Source organism: Zalophus californianus, chromosome X (genome assembly GCF_009762305.2).
Source record: "Zalophus californianus isolate mZalCal1 chromosome X, mZalCal1.pri.v2, whole genome shotgun sequence".
Classification (NCBI taxonomy): Eukaryota; Metazoa; Chordata; class Mammalia; order Carnivora; family Otariidae; genus Zalophus; species Zalophus californianus.
This window is the reverse complement of record NC_045612.1, coordinates 20,269,416-20,295,716: the sequence shown is the minus strand read 5'-3', so window position 1 is coordinate 20,295,716 and position 26,301 is coordinate 20,269,416. Positions and strand designations below refer to the sequence as shown.

General features: G+C 39.8%; 1 protein-coding gene across 11 annotated transcripts in view; it reads right to left on the bottom strand.

Annotated features, from left to right (window-relative positions):
* ENOX2 (ecto-NOX disulfide-thiol exchanger 2) overlaps nt 1-22,654 on the bottom strand; it is a 281,319-nt gene extending 258,665 nt beyond the window's left edge. For 4 of the 11 annotated variants that reach the window (XM_027608764.1, XM_027608766.1, XM_027608769.1 and 1 more), the window contains exons 1-2: nt 22,480-22,596; nt 21,098-21,157 (exon numbers count right to left, since the gene is read on the bottom strand). Coding sequence is in view for 2 of the 11 variants with exons in the window: in XM_027608763.1 (XP_027464564.1) it covers nt 7,207-7,228 (22 nt within the window). In the remaining 9 variants the exon portion in view is untranslated. Of the gene's footprint in view, nt 1-7,206; nt 7,438-21,097; nt 21,158-22,479 lie in introns of those variants that run through there. The other 7 variants (XM_027608771.1, XM_035725679.1, XM_027608767.1 and 4 more) reach the window with 7 other exon arrangements.
* Between the last annotated feature and the right edge of the window lie 3,647 nt (nt 22,655-26,301).

Here is a 26,301-nt window from a genome sequence, read left to right as displayed (position 1 = left end):
TTTTAAAATATATTTGCTTCCTTTTCCACCCTGGTTTGAATTATGAAGGGTCCTGATCAGAGTAAACTTTTTCACTGAAAGCAGAAATATCTGGCTCCCTAAATAAAGTAAAAATGTCACTGAAAACTATAGATGTAGTTTGTCTTTAGGGGGAAGGGAGAGGCAAGGGGTTAACCATTTCCTTTAGTTTCAAATGGGTTTTGTCTTTATGCATTTCTCCAAACTGTAGCTCTGATACTATCTCTTTAGTTCTCAAAACAAAAGAACCTATTTACAGAGTGCTCAAGGGTGGCCCTGAGTGGCACTTTCAAACACCCGGTTTGAACTCCTCTAAGCAGTTCAGTGAGGCTGGATACAACAATGGATTCTGGGAGTCTGAATGGTACAAAAAAAGTGGGGGTGGGGTGGGGGGGTGGTCTGCTGTCCACAGAAAGCAGAGCCAAAGCAAGTGAAGAATGTGAAGGGAGAAAAGGAAATTTCAAGATGTGCTAAAATTTTTAGCAACTGCAAAGAGTACAAAGAACTGGAATCCAGGCAACAGCGGCAGGTCACATAGGCATAATTAATTATCATATAGTTTCCACAGATACCAACAGTCACGTACATTATTTTACCTACATGTTTTTTTCCCAAAACCATAGATTCTGGCACTCAGTTCATTTAGAAAGCCACCAAGTACAAATAATACACATGATGAACTCCACACAATAAAACAGGGTACCTAGATTTATGTCTCTTTATGTAGACATTACAATCCATTTCTGATTCAAATTCTTCCAAAGTCTTAATGCTATTTAAATAACGAAATCATGCTGAAAGGGTGTATACTACTGGTTCATAGAAGATTTGTCAGAAAAAGAAATGGAAGCCAAAAAGTAGTAAGTAATGAGTGGCTAAGGGGCTGATCAATCCAAAAGAGAATGGTTAAAGGGTTTATGAGAGCTAAAATGTCTAGAAGTGTCTATGACCTAAACACTGGAGCCAGGAGCTCTTTCCTCTGATTAATTCAACTTTCTTATCCCTAGCTCAGAAATCAGGGCTTATCAGCCAGCTCTCAATAGCAAGCCAATATGATTATAAAAATAGTACAGATGAGAAATGCAGAGTGTAGATCTCATTTAAATTTAATTGAGATAATAATTGGTTAAATCATTTCTGAGGATAACTCACTTTAGGCCATTTTTAAATTTTAAACTATTTTAAAAAAGAAATGCAATGTCCTCTATGTCAAAGAAAATGATGCTCCCGTTTGATTACTTACTGATATAATGATCACTGTAGCCATCTAGACCCCTAAGGAAATTATTCATTCTAGATAGCCAGCCTTTCTGGATCTGTACTTCCAGTATTGCATCGACTAGCCACATGTAACTATTTAAATCTCAATTTAACTGAATTTAAAAATTCAGTTCCTCAGTTGCAATAGTCACATTTCAGTGCTCGAAAGCCATATGTGGCTAGTGGCTGCTATATGGGACAATGAAGACATAGAAAATTTCATCATCACAGAAAGTTCTATTGGACAGTACTGGGTTAGACACCAGGAGACCAAGACTTCCAATGTCAGACCAAAAAATTTAAACCATTTTAATGACAGTTTTTTCACAACATAGTTAATATTCATATCTGCAGAGAATATAGATTAGGATTTAACATTTTACTTTTGACTTTGGACAGTGGTTCTCAAGTCAGTTGTACAGAAGAATCATCTGGAAAATCTGCTAAATGCAGATAACTCAGAGAGTGAGTCAGTAGGTCTGGGGTGGGGATCCAGGAATCTGCATTTGAAACCGACGTCCTAGGTAATGCTGACACAAGTAGTCACTAAACCGCATTTTGAGAAACACTATGATTATGCATCAAAAATTTAATTGATCATTTTACACATTCTGATTCATTTTCTTGTGTGGATAAGTATGAATATGTGTACAGAGGCAAGCCCTTGTCTCTCTACAAACGTGCAAAATGTTCCACAAAGGCAAAAGAAGGAGCTTTCAAGGCATAGTAGATCTGAGCAAAGGTGAATACAGAGAAAAAAAAAATCAAGAAGATAGTCATGCTAGAAACAAAACAAATCTTCTGAACAGAATATTCCCTAATATGTAGGCAGGGCAGAAGCTATCTAGCCTTCAGCTTCTGGAGTTCTCAGGCTCTGGGAACAGCTTTGAACCCTGAGCTAGCAGGAGAGGAGAACAACTTTCGTGGTGCAGTTTCTGAAGACCGTAAGTGCTAAGTATGTACAAGGCACTAAGCTAGGTGCTAAGAGCCTACTAAAATAAGTTTTTTAACTTCAAAGAGCTCAGTGTAGTGGGGGAAGGCAGACCAAAAACAAGTATTATAATACAGGAGCAGGTGTCATTTGAATTGAACTTTAAATGTTGAGTGGTTGTCAGAGATGTGGAAGAATGGTAATTAAAATGTGGAGAACAGCATGAGGAAAAGCACAAAAGCTTGAAAATCTGGGGTGTACCTCATGACCTAGAAGTGGTCTAGAGTGGTTAGTAAACAGGGTTTAGAGAAAGTTGTGTAGTGAGAGATACATTCTGGGTTTCTTGGACAAGACCATGAATGGTCCTGAATGCCTGTTTGGAAAAAAGCAAAAAACACCACCACCAAAGCCTTTAGATGCTTGAGGAGAAAGGTGATATGCCAAGATCTACATTTAAGAAGAATACTCCAACAGCTAGGCGTAAAATGGAGTGAGAGTAGATGCAGGGAAGATGTCCTATGATTGGTCATTTGACTGCATGGAAGAAAAACTGCACCCTGGTTGGCAATGTTTGTTCTTGCAAAAAGCTAGGAATTGAGAGAGAGGCAACAGAATATGAGATTCTGTTTTAGCTGAACATCTGAAGAAAGAGCATGTCTAGTGGCAGTGTTTAGAAGATGCTGGGGATGTAATGATCCACCGCGACTCTGGCAACAGAAAACGAGCGATGAGGGTCAGAAAAAAGCAGAATTGTCCATAGTCTAGTAAGCAGACAGACAGCTCTACACATTCTATGTCTTCCAAAAGCACAGACAATGGGATCCTATGGGTGGCATACCAATGGCAAACAGCTTCTTCAGTGAAGTGCCCTTAAAGATATAGAACATATTGCATAGTAGTTAAGGGCATAGGTTCTGGAGAAAGACTTCCAGTGTTCAAATCCTGATTCTGCTATTTAGTAACTGTGTGGCCTGGTAGATAAGTTACTTAAACTCTGTGTCTCAGTTTTCCTACCCTTAAAATAGAAATAATACTACCTACTTCATAGGAGTGCTGTGAAAGTTGATGAGTTCATACATATAAAGTATTTATAACATGGCCTGGTTCATGTAGGTACTCAATAAATGTTAGCAATTATTATTATGTGTATACATGGGGGACACTTACTTGTGCTATGTTCAACAACCCTCAAAGACATTAGTGCTATATCCAAGGGATGGGGATCAGTGTAGTTTAGCAGACCAAAGTGCATCTTCAGTATACTGCCCTGCATAGACAGCATGCCTTAACTATTACACATAATGAGTACCTTAAGTTTTTTTGGAAAAAGACAGATATGAGTAAGTTTTTAAATTTGTAGATATTCTTAGTGATCCCCTTACATAAGCTAGTGCAAGCCAGCTCGAGGACACCACTGGCTGGTGTATACAAGCCCTCATACCCCCATCCATAAGACCTGGCTTCATGATCCTACAACATACTCAGAGATATACTGAAGGGAAAAATCCATCAGACAACCAACTTCATCTCCCTGAACAGCCAGATCCTAGAAATCTACTCCCCCTCTAATTTCTCTTGGCCTCAAAGAACATAGGGAAAAAATGATTGTTTTGAGATGAAAGACTTTTTCTTTCTCCAATCAGAAAATGCCAAATTTTTAAAAAGTCCTAATATGCTCCTTTTCATTTATATTTAGAGTGCTTGTTCCCAGAAAGAGGAATGGGGTGAGGAGTGTTAGAGCTTTCAACTGCATGAAAATTTGTCACCTGAAACCAAGTTTAATATGTAGCTTCCAATCAATCCAAAGCTGGGTTTTCCCAGTTCCCCTCCCTCTAACCCTGACCCATTCCCTCAAGTTCCCTCCTGCATTTTTTTAAGTATCAAATTCCATTCAAGTTTAAAGAATGATAAAAAGGGGCTTTATATCATCCTCTTTTCCTTTTTGCTAGCAAGGAATAATGTAAGAATAGCTAAACCTTAAGATATGTTAAAGTATAAAGATATCATCTTAGATAAGGATAAATTCTAATTACATGGTTTCTGAGACAATATATCCATTACCATCTTTCCAAAAGTCTCATAAATGGGTTCTCATAAAACTGGCCCTATCTCTGGTTCATTTTCTTGACAGTGTTCTCAAATATTCATTGTCAAACGCTGAAGAAGAGTTGTCTACCGTGCAAGCATCCAATCATTTCCCCAGTATATGGCACAGTCTCTAATAAATTCAGAGCTAAGAATGTTTCCTAAAGAGGTTTTTAAAACTGTTTACCAGAGAACTACTGCAAGCTCCTTAAGTATCTGGGCTCATCTGCTGAAGTGATAACAGTTTTAAACAGTAGTCCCTTCTTCAGTGGGACAGAAAATATGTTTTTCCCCTTAAACTATTGAATTTAAAATTGAGAAACCATTTGGAAATTTAAAAAGATGAGAAAGCTGGTCTATTTTATTTAGATAGGTAGATAGATAAGATAAACAAAAAGAAAAGTATGAAACTGAGTTAGCTGTATATTTTTTCTGTTGATCTGGATAAAATATGCAAATTTGAAAACGTGGCACTTCACATTCATGGCCACTATATTTTAACCAACTGAGCCACCCAGGCACCCTGATGGCCACTATATTTTAAAATACACATACTTTTATGAAAACAGCTGTATATGTTTATTGGACAGAATATTAAAAACAAATTAGCTTGCTTTAGAAGGAAAGTATTTCACATTAACCTATTTGATTGAACATTTTAATTCCCCCAAATTTCACAAGGCTCTACCTTCATTCATATTGATGTATAAATTAATCAAAAGACTACTGTTTCTTTATATATCCATAAAATTAATCTGGAAAGCACTCACATATTAAAATAAAATAGTTAAAATAGTTTGGAAAAAAATCTCTAGAGTTCTATCAAATAAGACTTTTTTTTTTTTTTTTTTTTTTTAGTAAATGAATATATTTAGTTTTCTTGACTAGTAGCTTAAGTCAAATTTACCCTGGATCCATCAACTGAGGGGCAGCCCAGTGTATGGGGGAGAAAAAGCACAGATTCTTGAATCAGATCATCTAACCTATGATCTCTGGCTCTGCCACTCATTAGATGTGAGACTTTGGGCCAGTTACTTATTCTGGAAGTCTCAGTTTTCTTACCTCTGAAATGGCGATCCTAATGCCACTGCCCTCACACTAGGTTGTCATGAGGATAAACCGATCAAGTATATGTGAAATCACTGCATAAATATTTTACACCACATCCACTATCAGCCAATAACCAACAACTGTACTGTAATTAGAAGTTATTTTTAATAGAGTAAAACCATAAGGAAATTAAACATGTATTCATTCATGGCATGCGAATAAAATTCAGTCATAAAAGGCACCTAGTTGGGTTTGACATCATTCATTAGGTCACCCTGGAGTTGAGAGATGGCAAGGAGATAATATCACTATCTTTTTAACATAAACCCTTTTATTAGCACGGAGAAGTTCTTCCCAGATATAGTAATCCAGTAGCATAACAAAGCCCAACATTTTTCACTGCCAGCAATTTAAACCGGTAATACAGGTCCATGAGAAGCCCCTATTTATTGAACCAAGCAATATTTTCCATGAAAATGTATCTATTTGATTTTGTAGTAGAGAAAACAAGATAGTCTCTGTTTTTAATCCAAAGACAAAAAGCACAAGAACTTCTCACATTAAAAATGTACAGAGATGGCTCTTCTGGAGTCAAGCATGCATCGGGGTATGGAGAAAACATCCAACAAGCACAACTCTCCAACACTTAGTGAAACAAACCAACCGCTACCCAAAGATGAAACTGAAGCTATAAATTCAAATAAATGGGCTGCAGGGAGACTACACAAACCTGCTGTTGCTTTAATTGCAGACAATTCAATTCAGCAGCTGTTGGTCCAGGCACTAAGGTTCACTGTATGCTCTTCAGCGTAACCTTGAAATACTGTCACTCACTCACTTCTCCACATCATCTGCATGCTGTCCAATTAATGAGGAGCGAAATCAACTGTCAAACCACGCATCAAAACAGAACATGATCTTTTAGCTCTTAAGCACAGGAGCACAGTATTTTAAGGACAATAAAGCATGGATGGAGGTGAAAGTCCTTGACAATAAATGATACTTAAACTTATCAAAACATATAGATGTAGGAACTAAGCTTCTGTTCTGTTCAGCAGGAAACTGAAACTTTCTCGAGGTTTTTTCATTTGGAAGGATCCTTTAGGTCTAACTGCTATATAAGAAGCCTTTTTAAACAACATTCACCAATGTCTGATCAGTCTTCAAGTTCTTCATTATTATGGACCAATATATTTCTGAAAGCTTAAGAAAATACTTAAGGAACACTTCCAGTCCAATGATATTTGACAATACAAAATGACTTGCCGCTGGCATATTTAGCCTTGCTGCTTCCAGCACTTTTTTTCAGACCAGGAGAACAAACAACAACAACATATAATGTTCATCAATCTGAGTTAAATAATGAAATAAAAATAAATTTACCAAGATAAATGTGTTCTGGAATGCTTCCTATTTGAAGTTTCCCTTCTCTTAACTATATCCCAAATCTAGACAACCAATTAACAAATATGAGAGTTAAAAACTCAAGAGAAACACAACACACTAAGTGTTTAAAAATTGCTTCTTGCTTCCAAAGCACTGTGTCTTCTGTGCAAACACTCTAGGCTATATCGCATACTACCAGTTGCAGATGTAAGACTTGAGAAATTCAGCACAAGAATACAGCAGAGAAGCATGCACAATTAAGGGATCAGGACTCCCAATTTAACAGAAAACCCAGATTTTACATAGCAATCTGCTACAAACATTATAGCAAGGGGCAGGCATGTTTCATGCAGCTATTTTGTTTACCTCATTAGAACCTTATTTGTCCTTCAGTACAGTTGAACTGGAGGCAAAATAAGAGAAGAATGCACTTTGAAACAAAAGGGAAATTTCAGATAAAATAAAACATACTATACCTGTATATTGTACCAGGAACATCGTGACACTCTTCAGGGAACTGTTTCACGTTGTATCCTACCGTGAGTTATTCTCCCCTTTCCCTCTTTTCTCCACAAAAAGAAAAGCCAAAGCACCCCAAACCCCACTACACACTACCCCTAACCCAACGCCCCATTGAGGAAAAAAGAGTTACAATTCAGCTTAGATCCAATGCTTCTGTTTAGCTCAGCTCCAGCCGAGCAACTGAGCTCTAGCAACGGAGCATAGGGAGGTGGATTCTGATGCCAGTAGCACTTCCATCCACTTCACTTACACAAAAGCAGGCAGTGGAAAATCCAGGAGCCTTGAAGACAAGGGCTGGAACTGGCTTTTATGAATTGCTATTACTGCATGTGTCACCATCCATCTCCAATGACGGACACTTACAGGCTGAATTGGGAGTGGAGGGGGTAGGGAGGAGGAGGTTGGAGAGCAGGTGGAGAAGCAATTAGCAGTATGTTCATCGGAGAATTCGTTCGGGATTTCATACATCAGTGCCTAAAGAAACAGCATGCAGTTGACAAATCAGAACTTTACAATTTGCATGCCTTAGAAGAAATCCTAGCTCATAGCTCCAAACGAAATAATGTTTCCCCACTCTTATAGAGCATGAAAAGTCACCCCTCTGCTTTCTCTTTCCTCTAGCTACTCTTGTTCCTGAGAAATCAACATTCAAAATGAATATTTGCTAATTTCCCCTAAAGAACTGTATTTAAATGGCTGGAAGCAAAGGAAGTATGAAGAAGTTAAATTATATTGAATACAACATCTCTTAACAAAAAGGCAAGAAGCTAATTATTTTAAGCTAACTTTTCATCCTTAGTCCCATTCCCCAGGTGCAGCTTTCACACCTATAATCACTAGATCACACAACTTTTGTGCATATATTTAACACTGGAAAACAATCTATGTATACCTAAAAATAGTTCAGTTAAAGTCAAGATGAAAAGCTAAGAGCTATATGCAAGCCCCTCTCCACAGATGACCTTAAGAAGGCACTTTGCCTGTAAGTGCTTCAGTTTTACTCGTCTGCTAAACTGAAGCACATTTTTTAGACCAATTTGATTAATCATGAGTAGGAACAAAAGGGAGATAGTCGCTTAGAAAGGAAACATGACACAACTGAAGGAATACTGGGCCTGGGTATCAGGAAACCTGGATTTAGGCTCCAGTTCTACAACTTTCTAGCTGTGTTACCTTGGACAAGTCATTTAACTTCTCTGAGCTTAAGTTCCCTTGTTTATAAATTTGACACAATTGTACCTATCCTGACAGCTTCACAGAATTGCTATGAAGAGCTAATGAGATAATAGATATGAAAACCGTTTTGTAAATTGTAAAAGACTATAAAATTGTATGGAATTATTATTGTTATACTCTGGAACAAATTCTGCCTAAATGGCTGAAGTCAGGCACCTCTATCACATAAGAAAAATAAAAAGAAAGAGCCAATATAATTTCATGAAAAGAATTCTCAATTCTTCCAGTTTTAAAGTTGGAAGGAAGCACTGTTTGCTCTTAAAGTGCCACAGAGGGGAAATTGTTTTAAAGGAAAAATTTTAAATCTGATACATAACACAACAAAGTTTATTAAAGAAACTGAAGCCCTCTAATTCCTTCTTTCCTTTCTGGAAAGTCGGTTCATTTGTTTTCGTACAGTCTAATATTATGTCCCATCTAGAATGCAAGCTACAGGACAATGAGCATCACCTTCTGTTAAATCTGTCTATTAAACTGGTATATCCTCACTGCCCAGTGTGTGTGGAAGGATTCAGGTTGATCAGCTAAGTCTAAATCCACAAGGTAAAAATCCAAAGTCATGTTTTATGAGGCTCCAAGCTGCCTTGATACTATATATACAGTGACCAGCTGGCTTAAGCTTGGACACAATTTTAGCACATGAAGTCCTGGGGTGGCCACACCTGGGGCACTAAATGATCCAGGCAATGTTTGGGGACCTATGGTTCAGCCAAATCCCACATGTCCTGATTTCCATCTGTATGTTGGTTACCCAAGTGTATGTCTGTCCACCTGGGCCAAATCTGAAGCAGCCAAAAAAAAGTGGGAGCTATAGCAGAAATATCAGATGTCAGCTCCCCTTGGCCCCCTCTAATGCCATCTGTGTCCTCAAATAAGTGCTGAGCCCACTTCCTGAGAGAAGAAAGAAAACTTTCTCTAATTGCTCCCTTTGAATGCCATTGCCAATACTGTAAATGCCAGTAAAATATGTATGCAAAATCTATGTTAAGTCAATGGGGAAAATGGATAATATGAATCACAAAGAGTTGGGTGACTGGTAGCTAAGAGGGAGTGAACTATTAAAAGGGGGAAGGGGAGACGGGGTTGGGAGGGGAGGAGAGAAGAAGGGGGGCAAGAGAGAGGAGGTAAGGAGAGCAAATGAATCTAAAGCGAGAGCTTTTTTTTTTTTTCTAAGCAGAAACATACTAGCTGGAATCACCCAAAACCTCACCTCCTAGAAAGTGCTTGCCTTTTGAGGTATTGGGAATAGCCTTTTTACCACCACAGCTGCTATCCGAGCCTTCCAAATGCTTAGGTAAACAGTCAACAGCTTGAAAAAGCACTGACAGCCCTAGCACCAGAACTCACTTTCACTTGGCATGTGGAAAGTCAGGTAGGTGGGATACAGTTCTCCAGAGGCCTCATCACTGCACCCCCAACCCCCACCCCACCACAGCCTTACCTGTGGCATGGTTGGCCACCAACAAGTGTCGGCCCAATTTCAGGTTTGGCAAAGGAGGCTTGCCTGAGATTTTTTGAACCACACTGGTAAGAAAGGAACAAAGGCTGTATTTCAGAATCAGGCTGTTCTGCCTTTGGGCATTGCAACTGAACTCTTCCACACATTTAAGCTTGAAATTCATATTCCCCAAGTTCCTCAGTAGGGCAATTCAAAGTAAGGGAAAAGTACAGGGAGGATAATTTTTTTGTTAGCTTCTTTCTCACAGTGAAAAGATGAGGATAATATCAAGAACATGACTGACAAAAGGCAATGAAGTAGGAGGCAGCAGTTTCAACCCAGATTAACAAGAATGGAAATGAAAGCATCAGGGCATCCTGATAAAAACAAACACACAAACATATACACCAAGAACCTTTGCAATGTTTCCATTATCTTGATTTGAAGCTCCAGAATGTAAGCACTAATGGTTCCCTAATCCACCCAAGCGCCTCTCAGCAGCCATCACTAAGCCTGACTGACCTTTTCAAATGAATTCCCACTGTTAACCACCTTAGATTCTGAATATTTTTGTCAAAAACAAAAATCCCAGTGGAAGATTTCAAAGAACCAAGAACTTGAATCAAACCATGAGCCTAAAACAGGGAAAAACAACACTAATTTGCTAAACCCCAAACAAAATAGAAATGCTAACAGTTTGAAAGCAGCAACTAATAAGCTAACTGGAACCAGAAAAAAAACCTCATGCTTTCTGAATCAATCAAACTTGTAACAAAGCCCGAGAGTCCAATCATTTCACAAATTCCTGCAAAGAGCACACACATCAAGACTTGGTTTCACCTGCCTAAGAACCCACAGAGGAACCATAAAATTAACACTGGATAAGAAGTTGGGAGAACTGGGTTCTCCAGATTTTTCTGCTGTTGACCTTGGTCAAATCACTTATACTCTTTCCATCTCAGCTTGCTTGCTTTGGAATGGCTGGGGCTGTGGTTACCAATATCCGAGGTCGAATAGTCTATGCCAATTGTGAAATTTACTCTAGTGACAAAACAGAAAACAACTGTCACAATTTGGCCCTAAATTTCCAAGAAGGAGGGAGGTGGACCACTCCAACTCTCCTCAGGTTTCTGTTTCTAGCTTATTTTGAAATATGCCCAGAGAAGAGTTAAGCAACTGTGCTTGCTTGGCCTTGGGAATAGTCAGCCTAATATTCCTCTTCAGAATGTTTCTTTTCAAAAAAAGTCCCAGGAGCAGTTTGTTTTCTTCAAATGGAAGCTACAGGTGAGTTGTCTGGCCCAAAACAGGAAAAAGGAAAGAAAGTAATCTAGAATATGCTGAGCACCTATTGCATGCCAGACAAGACATGAATACTTTACATTATTTTTTAAATTAGACCTCACAACACAGCTATATGCTAAACATTATTATCTTCATCTTATAGGTAAGGAAACTGAGGCTTATCGATGTTAAGTGACTTGCTTACACTCACGCAACTGGTAAGTGATAAAACTGGGATTTGAACTCAAGCAATCTGAATCCATTACTATACTAACATTGCAATGATTAAAGTCTGAATGACTAAATTCCTTCTGAATTTAGTGATTCATCTGGACTTGCTTAGGGAATAAATCACATGCTGAGTCAATACAGTGAAAACAAACTTCCTTGCATGTGCACTGGGTTGACAATTGTTTAAAATTTCATCAGACAATGTGGTTAAGACCACTGGGCTCTGGAGTAAAACAAACTTCAGTTGCTTGAATTCTGGCTTATGGACAAGGTACTTAACCATGCTGAGTCTCAAGTTTTCTCATCTGACAAATGGGAAAAGAAGAAGTATCTACCTGATTGAGTTGTTGGGAAGCATTAATGATATGATAGCAGCTAGCACAGCGCTTGGCACAAAATTGTTCAATAAATGTATATCAGAGCTATCCTTGTACTCATAAGCAACAGAGCAAGAAAGGAAAGGTTATAAAGAAAAAGAAAACCAGGATTTATTGAACTCAAGTGCTCCTTGGCCTGTAGAACAGACTTAGCATGAAAGTTTTCAGTGGCCCACCCATACCCTCTAAAACTAAGCTGCATCTTGTAGATTAGCATATTCATGAGGCAACATGAATATACTAATTGGTGGTGCCTAAGTAGTAGCAAGAAGACTTGTCATGCGGTCTGCTGAGCAGCAATTGTCCCTCGTTTCCTGGAACCTATCCTTCTAAAGAGAGGGTTGGAAAGCAGCAGATAGAAGTACTGCTGGAAGTACCAGGTGGGCTAAGGCCCTTTTCTTCCCCCAATTCTTCAAGCCCTAGCTTCTCTCTTACTCATTCACTTGTGGCCCACTTCCCATATACTCCTCTCCTCCTGCAGTTTATTCTAGTTTTATCGTGATTCTTTCCTTGGCTCTAGCTCTGTCTCTGTACATCAGCATCAAGTGGTATTTATGGAATGTGTGTCTGGCACTGCACTAGGTGAAGTGGAGGGACATCCAAAAGGTAATTGAAGAGACATGTGTTCCATAGCCAAATAGATCGAAGATACACAGGTAGACTGGAGTTTAGGCAATATAGTAAATGCAGATATAACAAGATGATCTGGTTGATTTCAGAGCACAAAGTAGTTTGTTCATCCAGTCAGTGATATACACACTGAAGAATTAAGAAAAAAATGTACAGTTGTCTGTAACTTAATTTGAAATGCATAAAAAGATGTATAAATGGATGGATAGGTGATAAAGCAAATAGAACAAAGTGTTAATTATAGAATCTAAGTGGTGGATATAGGGGTATTTACTATACAATTCTTTAACGGTCTCTATATATTAAGTTTTTTCACCATAAGAGGTTGAGATAAAGGAGAAGGATAAGGGGTATAGCTTTCTCAACTTCAAGTGTTTCAGAACAAAATATCGTATTTATATAAAGAAGCATAGGGGCGTCTGGGTGGCTCAGTCAGTTGAGGGACCAACTCTTGATCTCGGCTCAGGTCATGATCTCAGGGTCTTGGGATTGAGCTCTGCACTGGGCTCCATGCTTAGCAGGAAATCTACTTGAAATTCTCTCTCCCTCTCCGTCTGCCCCTCCCCCCCTCAAAATCAATCAATAAATATTTTTTAAAAAGTTTTTTAAAAAAGAAGCATAAATCAAAATAGGACAAAATGTTAAAAATTGGTGAATCTGAGTGAATGGCACGACAGTCCCATATGATTCGTGAGATTTTTATTTAAAATGATTTCAAAATAGAAGGTTAAAAGATAATTTGTTGAATGCTGACCCCTTTTACCTAATGGCTCAGTTGCCATTTTTAGTAGAGAGGATATTGGGTCAATAGTAGTAGAGAAATTGGAAAGAATGGGGGGGCAATAATCAACCCATAGATATACCTTGGGTGCCTACTATATGCAAGACACTATGCTAGGCACTGTGGAGGATTCAAAGACACAAAAAACACACTCCCTGCCCTAAGAGGGCTCACAGTGCAGGTGAGGGCATACCAAAGCAGTGTCTGAAAGGGTAACTGGCTGGAGCAGAGAAATTCCATGAGAGAAGTATGAAGATTGGAAAGGTAGATTGGAGCCAGACTGCAAAAAGTACCAAAGGCCATGCTAAGGAGTTTGGACTTCATCCTATGGATAATGGGAAGCCATTTACAGTATCTGAGTCAGAGAAAGAACATGTTCTAAACCAATGGGCTAGACAGTATAATCTGTTGGAGCACAGGTACCTTCAACATGTATTTGTTTTATATTCATATACTTCTGGCCCTTCTATCTACTTCCCATATCTGGATGTGGCCTTTAAGGTTTTTCAACATTCTGGATGCTGCCCATTTTTTAAATAGCCACTTTATGTCATCTTTCCAGCCTCTGTCCCTTTCCCTCCCCCAGCCCCCAAGAGGAGCTGCCCAGCACTCAGCTCAGCCCTGCTGACTCAGTAAGCAATAAATAAGCCTCATGCAGTTTTTTAAACCAAGTTGCTAAGCTTTGAATCTCTGATTTCCTTCATGGTAATCAAGCCCCAATTACTACTGAGATCATTGATTTGAGTTGGAAAAATGAATATTCAGCTAAGCAACATGTGAAGGAGTACAGGAAGGTATGTCCAATGTGTAGAAGGAAACAACTGTTCAAAGTGATTTTGGGATATTGAAGGAAAACCTAATGGAGATGACACTGCTGAATAGCAGCAAGTGATTAGGGTCAGACCTCTCAAAGATTGCCAAACTAAAAGGTGGTCATTTTCTGTCTCTAGTTTCCCACCCCACCCCCAGCCCATCCTCCAATCCAGTCATGTCACTCCCACATTTAAAACCCTGTGCTGGCTCACCCCTGCCCAGCTCCTTAGCAACAGATTTCCTTCACCAACTGGCCACAAGATACATTTCCAGATTCTTATCCTGTCCCCCACCCAACTCCCAGTGATTCACACACAGTATCTTAACTTTTTCTAAACTATCCATTCTGACACGTGACTGCTTTGCATGTATTTGGTGGTCCCCCTGCCCACCTTTCCCACCACCTCTTTTTCCACCTGGATTCTAGGCAATGCCCACTTATCCTTTGGGATTCAGCATAGTTAGACTCTGGTCTGTGTTACCCACCTCTAGCAGTTATTCCCTCCATCATGTTTCCAGGGCACCTTATATATACCTCCTTCTCTGAAGTAATACATATTTCCCATTGTAACAAAGTTATTGGTTTGGGTGTCTATCCCCACACCCCTCCCCCCACCCCCACTTAACTGAGAGCTCTTAAGGGCAGGCAGGGACTACTTCTAATTCATCGCTATTCCTAGTGCTTACCATAGGTTCTGGTCCTGTATATGTGCTCAAATGTCTATTGAATAAATGAGCTTGAATATCAAGTGCTCCTTGAATTCAAACTCAGCATCTCTTGAAAGGTAAAAATTAGGATATTATGTGACCAAAGTAATTCCGGTGAAGTATGTTTGAGGACTTGACTGAAGGAGAAATGGTGGGAGGACATATTATGGGGTCTTACTGTGGGACAGTTTCTACCCCAGGAAGCTCTTACTAGCAGTTGTTGCTGGCTAAAAAGAAGAGCAGCTGGAGCGGCCAACAAGGGCCCTTACTGGGGATTTCCCCATCGTTATCTTTCACAGTTCAGCACTGAATGAAGTAAAGTTGTTTACATAACATTCTCCACACAGTGTTTTGATTCTTCTGAATTACAGCCAAAATTTCATTTGTGCTCTGCCTACAGATACATTTGGACCAGACTTGTTAACGGTTAGTCACTGAAAGTTCTCCAATTCACATTCTCACCTGTCATTATTACACCAAGGAACAACATTTTGTGGGGAAGGGACCATTGAAAAACTGAGAGCCAAAAAGGGGGATAGGGCAGAGCTAATAAAAATGACCTTTTATTTTTCTCCTAGATTGCCAATATATTTCATAGCACTTCCCTCCCGCACTGGTTTATACCGTGTATCTGTAAAGGCAAAAAAAGAAAATGAAGACTTTAGCAAAACTTGACACTTGTAGGCAAGGAAAAGAGGAAGCAACACTGAGGCCTGGAATATAAATCTTTAGACATATGATCCGTTGCCACTTCTGGAAAGTAAACATTGCAGCTATTTTAAACAAATAGCAAAAGCAATTAGCCCCTTCTGTAGACTAAACTGAGGTGTATGCTAAATTTAAAAAAAAAAACTGAGTCTGTTTTGATCTTCAAAAATGTCAAACTGGTAAACATTTGCTTTTTTTGTACATATAGATCTATGAGCCAAGCCCAGCTTGAGGAAGATTTAAGAGACATAAAATTTGTCTGAGGTGTCTGCCAAATCTCTGCAGCAGAGAGAAACCCTGGAAAAGCTGACACAGTCATAACTCTCACATCACTAGCAGGCTTGAGCAGGGCTGGACGTACACAAAGTCACTGTTCCTTCTCTCAAACTGTTTGTAAACAGAGAAGTAGATCATTTGCTTATCAGCTATCTGGTAGCTCATTTTTGCCTATATATCCCACAGAGGAAAGAGAAAAAAAAGAGTAAGTTCCTACTGGTACATATGCCAATTTTCAGCTGGGTAGATTTTCATTTATAAGATGGGCCTGCTTGTTAAAATCTTCTCTGTCATTTGCTCTCGCACACTCATTCTTGTGTGTACACTATATCAATCTCTGTCTCTGCCTCTCTGGAAGGCATTAAAAGAGGGTATCTGTAAGTATCTAGTGCAGTGTCTAACAGAATGCTTTGCACATAATAAGCCCACAATAATTTATCAAATGAATTGAAACTCTATCTGTAATTTCTGTATTCAACTTATTTGATCATGGAACAAGAGAATTATAGATTCTTTCTCTTGGAGTATTTAAAAGTGACAATTCCTTACAAAGTAATATCATTTTATTCAGACAATTCATGCTTAGGACTTCTGTCCTTTAAAAGCATCCATTTTTGCACAATGAGTATTATTTGTAAGGCAAATGAAGGAAAGACCACGCTGCAGGATCCTGAATGACAATATGAACACTGATGCATTTTGTAGAGAAAATCAGATATCCCATATTCACCTGATTGTATGTCGTTATGGTAATCCACTACATATGTCTAAGATCACTTAACAATGCAGGAATATAGTGCACGCATGGGCTGCATTCTGTAAATAGGATTAACAGTTGAATTCAACCAAGGTCTTCCCTGGGGAGAGATTGCTGGAAAATACATCTACATGACATTTTAAAAAAATAAATTAACCAATGACATTGGCTCCCATGAGACACATTGTTTCTTGTATATTCAATTCTATCACAGTTTTCTGTAGCTCTCTGCTGACATCCCCATCCCAAAAGACATAGACTTTCAAAACAGGAAGAAAAACAGAGCAATTGGAGCTCTTCTGTCTCTCCTGCATGAAGTGTTAGGTACAGAAAGGAAAGATTTCTGTAAATTAGCACAATGTGAACTGTGACATGGTGAGATCATGTCAGTCTGTACTGTTCTTGTTATGCTGTGGTCACATATAACTTGCCCAAGGGAATGAACAAAGTCTGTGCGTATACTGACTAAGATTGGCAAGGGCTGCAGGAAAATGAAGAGAGCTGTGTTATAGCAGGAGGTTTCGATTTTTTCCTTTAAAAAAATGTTCTTTATGATGATTTTTCTTCCCACTTTTATGTATTTAATTTTCCTCATCTGTAAAATAGGGATAACTATTGCATGTATTTAACATTTTTACTGAGGATGAAATGAAATCCTGGCACACAACAGTTAACCCATATAGTCCACATCAACATTTGGCTAGCATTAACTAAATACCTATTATATGCCAGGCACTGGCCTTAGACACCAAGAAAAAGTAAATCATAGGAGGAAAAGTGACACTGGGGAGAAAAGCAGGGAGCTGATTTTCAGAAGTTTTATAAGCCAATCTAAGAAATTTGGATTCTATCTTGAGGACAATGGGCAGCCTCTGAACTATTTTATATAGCGATGGATAGCTTCAGATTTCCAATTTAGAAAAATCATTCTGTTAGCACTGGTGGAAAATGGATTGGAAAGTAACCAGGTTGGAGACAGTAGTAATCCAGGCTAGAAGGGGTGTGTGTGTGTGTGTGTGTGTGTGTGTGTGTGTGTGTGTGTGTGTGTGTGTGTGTGTGTGTGTGTGTGTGTTGCAGGGTGTGTGTGTGGGGGGCGGTTGTGCCCCAAACTACGGCAATGATAATAGGGGTAGACATGGGAAAAACATTTTTAATAACTTTTAAAAAGTAACAAATATACTATTATAGATGATTAGAAAATAAAAAGATGCAAAACATTAAAAATAGAACTCACATTACCTTACCATTTACAGCAAACCACTATTGAATTTTTGTGTTTAACATTACAGGATAATGATAATTTTCAATGCATGCATGCACGGGGTGTCTGTGTGTGTGGCCACGTGCATGTGTATGTGTGTGTGTTTACACTGGAATTTGTCAGCTTCATAACCTGAATTTTCTCTTACTATATCACAAACAACTTTCAACATCATTAAATATTTTTTAGTAACATCAACTTAAATGGCTACTTAGTAAACTATTCTATAGATATACCATAATTGATTTAATCTAAATCTCTAGTATTGGGGACATTTAAAATGCTGTTTTTCTCTTTTTTTCCCCCTGGGATAGACATCCTGAGAGCTAAAATTTTGGAAATATCACATTTACTTCCTCAGCATAGAGACGCAGAAGTTGAAGTGGTAGATTGAAAGCTATGTCCAATTTTAAGATTTTTGATATATACTGATAATTTCTCTCCAAATTACAGTCCCACTAGCAGCATCTATGAGTGAGAGACCCATTTGAGAGTGATTTCAAGGATGGAGTCAACTGGATTTGGTGGGTAGAGAGGAGGGATGGATCTTTGGCAGGCTATCAGGACAGGAACAATGTGAACTCTGGCAAGAAGAGCAAAGCAATGAGCAGGTCTAAGGAACAGGTGGCTGGGTGGATAATTGATGGGAATGAAAAAGGGAAGGGGACCACAGGAGAGTGGAGGAAAATGAAAAAAAAGAAACCTCTAGTGAAATTATGCATTCAGGTCACTTTAATTTACTGCTTTATTCAGCAAAAGCAGCTAAGGTAGCAAAGAGCTAATCTTCTTGTAACATTTGGCACTATGGTACCAAAGTTCCGAGTTACATTCATATGAATATGTTTATCCATTTTTTTTTTTATCCAACAACCATTTATTAGGTATCTACCAAGTGCTAAGAGCTGTTCTAGATATTCTGGGTATGGAGATAAAATGAGACCTGGCCCTTGCCCTCAAGTAGCTCACAGTCTAGGGGAGAGCCAGACACATCCACAGACTGACACACTGTAGTGTGGTACAGCCTAGGACAGAGGTAAGTGCAGGGTTCCATGAAAGCCAGAAACATTGTTTCAGGTATGCTTGCATGTGTTTATGTGTGGTGGTGGGGTTGGGGAGAGTTGCAGGAAAGGCTTCAAAGAGATGTTGATATTTGAACTGAGTCTGGAAGGAGGAGTTCCTCAGATGACTAAGGGTCACAGATCATACTCATATTCCTTACCAGTGCCTTGAATATTTGTGCCACTGCTGTCAAGGACACTCAGTAAGGCAGTGAAGATGCCTGTGTGTAATCCAAACCCATTTGTAAAAACAGCCTCCACTGATACCTTCATGTATATATGTCCATGGCCTGATTTGAGCAGTAATATGCGCATCTTAGAATATAAAGGGTAACAGACAAGTGACATACAGACTTTTAAAAATAATTCTGATGACATTGATAGAATAATAATAGTCACCTCTACCAAGTCTTACTAATTCTACCTCCTAAATGTCTCTTATATCTGTTCCCTCCTCTCATATGAAGCTCCTTTGGGTCCTCATCATCTCTAGCTTCCTAACTGGTCAGTCCCCACTCCAGTGCATCCTAAAGTAAAAACCTCATTATGGTGCTCCTCTTCTAAAATATTTTAATGTTTTTTATTGCCTACAATCACTATTTCCCAAATTTTATTTGAGTATTATCATATTCACATACCACGTGTACTATTATTTACTTAATATTTGTCTTTAAATGAACATAAAACTTGTTCACTTTCTATTTTTACTAAGCCATTTCCTGCATAACTTTAGATTGATGACATAGTTCAGTTTTATCTTTTATGAGACACATCAGAATATATACTTACTAAAACTTAAAATGTTTGTGGGAGTACAACATAACCACCACTGGCAGACACCCTACAGTTTGAAAAACAATGGCCTATGGGAGCACATCCAAATTTCTTTCTTTTTTTAAAAAATTATTATTATTATTATTATTATTAAGTAGGCTCCATGCCCAGCATAGAGCCCAAGGCAGGGCTTGAACTCATGACCCTGAGATCAAGACCTGAGCTGAGATCAAGACTCGGACGCTTAACCAACTGAACCACCCAGGTGCCCTGAGCACATCCAAATTTCTTAGCACTGCATTCAAGGTACTTCACAAATGAGCCTCAACCTATCCTTCCAGACTCTTCTACCATTACAAACCTTCCTTTCCCCAAACAATCTGTACCCTAGCTATGCTGAATTCCTAAATATTGAATGGACATGCTTTGCTCTTCTATAGCTACATGTCTTTCACGGACTGCTCTTTCTAATCTGGAATGCCTCCCCTCTACTGTTCTCTGCCTGGCAAACTCATTATCCTTCAAGACCTGTCAGGTCACCTCCTTACAGAAGCCTCCTCCCTGACCTTCCCTTACAGTTAGACACTCCTTCCTTTACCCTTCTAATAGCATTTTGTACCTGTCTCTGTTATACTACACATTATCTCAGAATTATGGGCATACACCTCCCCAGCTAGACCTAGGGAGAGCTCACATCTCATACTCTGTTGCATCCTGAACACTCCATGTGAGCAAAGGTCACGGAGGAGACCTAGTGACCTAGGAAGTCACTTAAAACAAAAGCTACAATAAAACAAAACCTAAAGTACTGTCCAGGTCCAGGTAGCTTACATGTAAGACATGTTTTTTAAAGAGAATTTATCTGATTCAGAAATAGCCATACTGACTATAGTTTTGGCAGACACAATTAGCTACAGCTGCAATAGCAGTTAAGCTAATTCGGTTTTGGCAGTTACTTTACAGCATACACATACTGACATAGAAACTAAAAGTGAATCATTTGGGTTTCTGCCAGGATGATCAACTATACTTCACAATAATCTTTCCTTACCACAAATGGAAAGTCAAGAACAAAAGTGAACAGTGAGACTAGTAAACCATGGTGGAGAGAGCATGGGCTTTCAAGCCAGAGATCTATACATCCAAACCCCAACTCAACTCCTTACAGTCCATGTGACTTTGGGTAAATTGTTTCACTTCTCTGCCTTTTAGTTTTCTCTTTTAGAAAACTGGGGAAAATAGTACCTACGTCATAAGACTCTTAAGATAATGCAACAAAGTGCTTATGATAGTGCCTGGAACATTACATGGGCTCAATAAATAGTCATTATTGTTACCCAATGAAATGACTACAATTCAGATAATATGATGCCTAAGGGCAGCAAATACATTTCTTAAGAAAATAAATTTACGGCACCAGGCTTTAAAATGACAACTATAGAGTGTAGCTAAGAATAGCCACTAACAAAACAGTCTATAAGGCAAAGTTCTTCTTGGGTTTAAATTAAACTCACACCTGGAACATACCACCACACTTCTTTGTGTTCTCCAAGAAATGATCCCAAATCAGGTTCCCCTAGGATGAAAAAAAAAAATCATCCAATCTTAATTTTGTGTCTTTAGTTTTAGTTGATACAGAATAATATCCAAACTATGTGGATGCTTTAAAGTATCCTGTTATTATGACCCCAAGCTTTCCAACACTATTTCTTTCCCAATCTCTCTTTGATGACACCTTTTATTCCAGTCAGGCATACCCACCCTTCACAAAAGTGCTCCCTCTTCTATCTGCCCTTCTCAGATACCAATCCCGGTACCAGAAGGCATTTTCTCCCTCCTCTTTGCCCATTTCAAATCCTCTTTACTCCTCTGGAGCCGAAATTAAAATTCACCTCCTCCACAAAGCCTACCAGGATTAGTCTGGAAAACAGACAACAATGTCAAGCTACAGCACTTCCGGGGGTAGGCTTGACCTTCCATAGATCAACTCCCAACCACATCAGTATTACACACTTTTTGCACGCTTTTGTAATAATAAAATAATTGATAGTCTGTTTCGCACAGTCTACTTTATTCCGCAGTCGGTGTGCCCCCTAATCTTTGTCAGTATTAGTGCTGTATCAGTCCGTGCTGGAAACCCTGAAAGCGCTCGGTTTTTAAGAGGTCTAACTTGCCTTTGACTCTCACCAGAACACTGCACTGAACCTTAACCACATATTTCTCAAAAGCGAAATTTCTACTATCTACTGCTCCCCACGCCTTCTAGAAACTGAGGAGAAACCCTTTCCACTCCAAAGATCTGGTCAGGGAAGGGGCGGGTGGCTGGAAGGGCCAATAAAGAGTGGGTGACGATCTTTATCCCAACAGCAAGGAAGCAAAAAGTGAAAATTTGGCAAAAGGTCACTCCCTGGGCGTGGCGGGGAATTCCCACGCCCCCAGAGGGACTTGGGGAGTGTGTGCATTGGGAGTGGTGTGTCCAAATCTGAAACGTAAATTGAGGGAAGAGAGGAAAGAGGTCACCCAACTCCTCCAAGTAGTAAGAAGGAGAGTCCAGACGCCGCCCTAAGGAAGACCCCGGTCGAGAACCCTAACTTCAGATCTCTGAGGTGGCACCGGACGGGAGCGGGGATGGACGATGGCGTTGTGAGTAGAAAAAGAGAGCGGGAGAGGCAGAAAAAGAAGAGACGGCGCGCTCCCGAGAATCGAAGCTCGAGGAAACTGGCGGGGAGAGCTCAAAAGCCCACCCCCGACTCCCAGGCCCGACACCCCCTCCCCGGCAGAGGCGGAGCTGGGCGGAGTTAGGCGCTGAAGACAGCGGCCCGGAAGCACCCTCCTCCCTAGGCCCCCTCGGTCCCACAGTCCCCAGCCAGAGCCGCTCGGGCTTTCTGCGTCTCTGACCTCCAGCTCCCCGGCTACCGAAGGGCTACTCCTTATACAGCAGCGGAAAATCGGGCCGGCGTAACAGCTTCTGAGAGCACAGCGCCCTCGCGGCGCCCCACGCCACGCAACTGTCTTCTCAACTCCCCGCCTTGCGCTAGCGTGCTTAGGCCCGGCACTCAGGCCCAGGGGGGACTCTCACCCACATCGCGACTGCTTCAGCGTCTCCTATTGGTTACTGGTCACCAGGGAAGCCGGAGGCCCTATCCCTTGTCCTCATGGGAAATGTAGTTTTAGGCCGTTGGAGGCCATTCTTCCTGGGAGGCGGGGATCCAATATTGGCATTGGAGGAGAGACTCAAGTGAAGACAGAGGATTCTGTATACCCACAATTCCTACCTCCAGTCCGATCATTCCCACGAGTTCAGATGGGGGAGGGTATTGTGGGTGTTGTAGTTTGTAGTGTAGTGCCCTACAGAATCTCCCTTCTTGGGGTATGGGGTTGTGCTTGTGGGGGTAGATGAAGGTTCTAGATTTATTTTACTAGTGGTTAAGCTATTAGCATTTTAGCGGAAGCCCTTTATGTCGTGATTTAAAATTCTCATTGAATTTTGATTGAAAAACTTTTTTAAAATATTATTTATGCTCTGATAAACTTAGAATAACTGGTCCTTTAAAACTGTCATAGTGTGGGGCGCCTGGGTGGCTCAGTTGGTTCGGCAACTGCCTTCGGCTCAGGTCATGATCCTGGAGTCCTGGGATCGAGTCCCGCATCAGGCTCCCTGCTCAGCAGGGAGTCTGCTTCTCACTCTGACCCTCCCCCCCTCACGTGCTCTCTCTCTCTTTCTCTCTCTCTCTCATAAAAAAACTGTCATAGTGTGTTCTGTGGGAACCATCTGCATTAGAATCACTTCAGAGGTTCTGGGGGAAATGTATACTATGTTTCTACTCACGTATCACATTTTTTCTTTTAAGTAGTATCATAAGAGGCATAGCAATGTGATCTAAGCCAGCCCAGCAGAAGCCCATTTAACCCATTAAGGAAGCCACATTGTTGCCACGAAGAACAGTTGCCACGAAGAACAGTTACCACATCACTGGTGTAATGCAACAATTTAGAACAGGTAGAGGATACAACTTGAATAATAAGAAATAAATGTATATTTATTTAAGAAACTATTGTTTTTGGGGCGCCTGGGTGGCTCAGTCAGTTAAGCGGCTGCCTTCAGCTCAGGTCATGATCCCGGGGTCCTGGAATCGAGTCCCGCATTGTGCTCCTTGCTCAGCAGGGAGCCTGCTTCTCCCCTCCCTGCTGTTCCCCGAGCTTGTGTTTGCTCTCTGTCTCTCTCTCTCGGTCTCTCTTTGTCAAATAAATAAATAGAATCTTAAAAAAAAACACTATTGTTTTAGTAATAGATGTGTTAAAAGAGGTAGATAAAGAAATAGATGGCGACATCTAGCACTTTCAAGCGATTTAAAAGTTGAGGAAAATGATGGTTTATTAACGTTGATTTCACTCCTAATGTTTGACTTTTTTTCTTTGTTAGAGAAGAATCCTTATAGCTGAACGGATCATTACAGTTGGGTTACTACAATTTAACTGATCAGGACAACTTTTTGACTCACAAGTGGAATGAATGCAAAGAGGGATTGCATTTTGCTAAGGTAATTGCCGAAAAGTTTTAAAAGAGAAGTGAAAAAAGAGGACTTAATGTATTGAATAATTTACTCAGCAAACTGCTTTGTGCAAGGCTCTGGGCTAGGCACTATTGCTACAGAATTAGAAAACAGCCCTTGCGCTTAAGTAACTCACAATCTATGAGAGGAGACAGAGTATACAATGTAAAAAGTGCTCTTAAAATGTCTACATAGGATTCTACAGGACCATAGAAGTGGAAGAACTCATTCTACTACTGAAAGAAGCCATGCTTGAATGGTGAGACTTGAAGAACTGGTAAGGTATTTGGGGGTAGGGAGGTCAACCATATTTCATACTGAGGAATAAGAATGTGAGAAAGCAGGATGCCTGGGTGGCTGTTAAGCGGCTGCCTTCCGCTCAGGTCATGATCCCAGGATTCTGGGATCGAGTCCCACATCGGGCTCCTTGCTGTCAGGGAGCCTGCTTCTCCCTCTGCCTGCCGCTTCCCCTGCTTGTGCTCTCTCTCTCTCTCTCTCTCTCTCTCTCTCTCTCTCTCTCTGACAAATAAAGTCTTAAAAAAATAAAAATGTTTAAAATAAAAAAAAAGAATGTGAGAAAGTGCAGAGAACACCTCCCCCCACCAAAAAGAACAACAACAACAACAACAAAAACCTAGATCAGGCAGGAATAGGGGGCCATACCAATGAGTTCAAAATTTAACTTGAAATAGCAGAGAACTGTCAAAGGATCTTAGGCAAGGACATGGTATGATCAGATGGACTTGGTGATAATTTGGATATGGAAAGTGAGGGAAAAGAAGGAGTGTCTTGGGACTCTCAAGTTCTGATTTGGAAGACTGAGTATGTGGTTTTACCACTCATTTAGATAGGGAACCCAGAAAAAGTAACAAGTTTTGTGAAGGATAGGAGAAATTAAGTTTTGCACACTTAAAATTTGAGGAGTCTGTGGAACATTTGGGTGGAGATACCTGGTGGCTGCAAGGAAGTGTGGGTCTGAAGCACAGGAGAGAGGTCTGGGTTGGAACTAAACATCAGTCTAAACTGATGTCTATATACTAGACATCAGTATATAGATGGTAATTAACTAAGCAAAGATGGATTAAATTTCACTCAGAGTGTTTAAAATAGTAATTTTTAAAGGACAAAGATTGTATGTATGTAAGTATGGAATCCTAGAAAATAACTATATTCAAGGAGTAGGTAGAGGAAGTCAAGCTTCCTTGCCTTCAAAGGAAGCTGAGAAGAAATGGTCACATAGATGAACCAAGAGAAAATAAAGTATAATTACTAGAATATAACATAGAGAGGTCAAATAAGAGGACAGAAGAGTAACAAGGAACTACTCATTCATCCATTCAACAAGTATTTATTGAGTACCTACAGCTTTCCAGGCATAATTCAAGATGTTGAGAATAGAGAAGTGGGGAAAAAAACATAGATAACATCCCTTCCCTTTGGAGCTTATATTCTAATGGGGAGACATATCAATAAACAAGATTAATAATTAAAATACATAGCTGTGACAAGTAATATTTCTGCAAAGCTTATTAGATTGCATGTGTATATGTGTGTGTGTATTACACATACAAAGGTGAGACTCTTGATCTATTGTTTGTAGAAAGTATGCCTGAAAATATATCCAGGAAAAGAAATACTTGCATCTAAGAAGATGAATTTGTGGAATAATGGCCTGGGGTATGTTAGTCTGATGGGATTTATAGATCAATCAGTAGGCCATGGTTAAGGTTTTGTTAAGAGATAACGTAAAGTTCAAGTTATGGCCACCGTTCAGGTTTACAAGGTGGAATGTGTTTGGCTTCAGTCTTTCCTTAGGTTAAGGCTTAGTCAGTCTGTTGCTATCTTTACAAGTCAATGTGGATCCCTTGTTAGAGGACCATGTAACCAAATTTAGGGTTCAGCCTGATATCAGCATTAGGCCCTGGACATATAGCCATGGTTCAACCTGTGTCAAGAATCAGAGTCTGTTTCTGATTGGTATGAAAGCTTACTTGGAGGCTGTCATTATTCCAGTGTGGCCTGGATTATACCTCATTGGGAATTCAATATACAAGATTTGGGTTCAAATTTTGGCCAATATTAAGATTTAGTCTGTATGTAGGAAGAGGCCTCATTCTAAAATTAGTGTCAGCTGTCTGTGGGTCAGCCTTAGATGGACCACAACCAG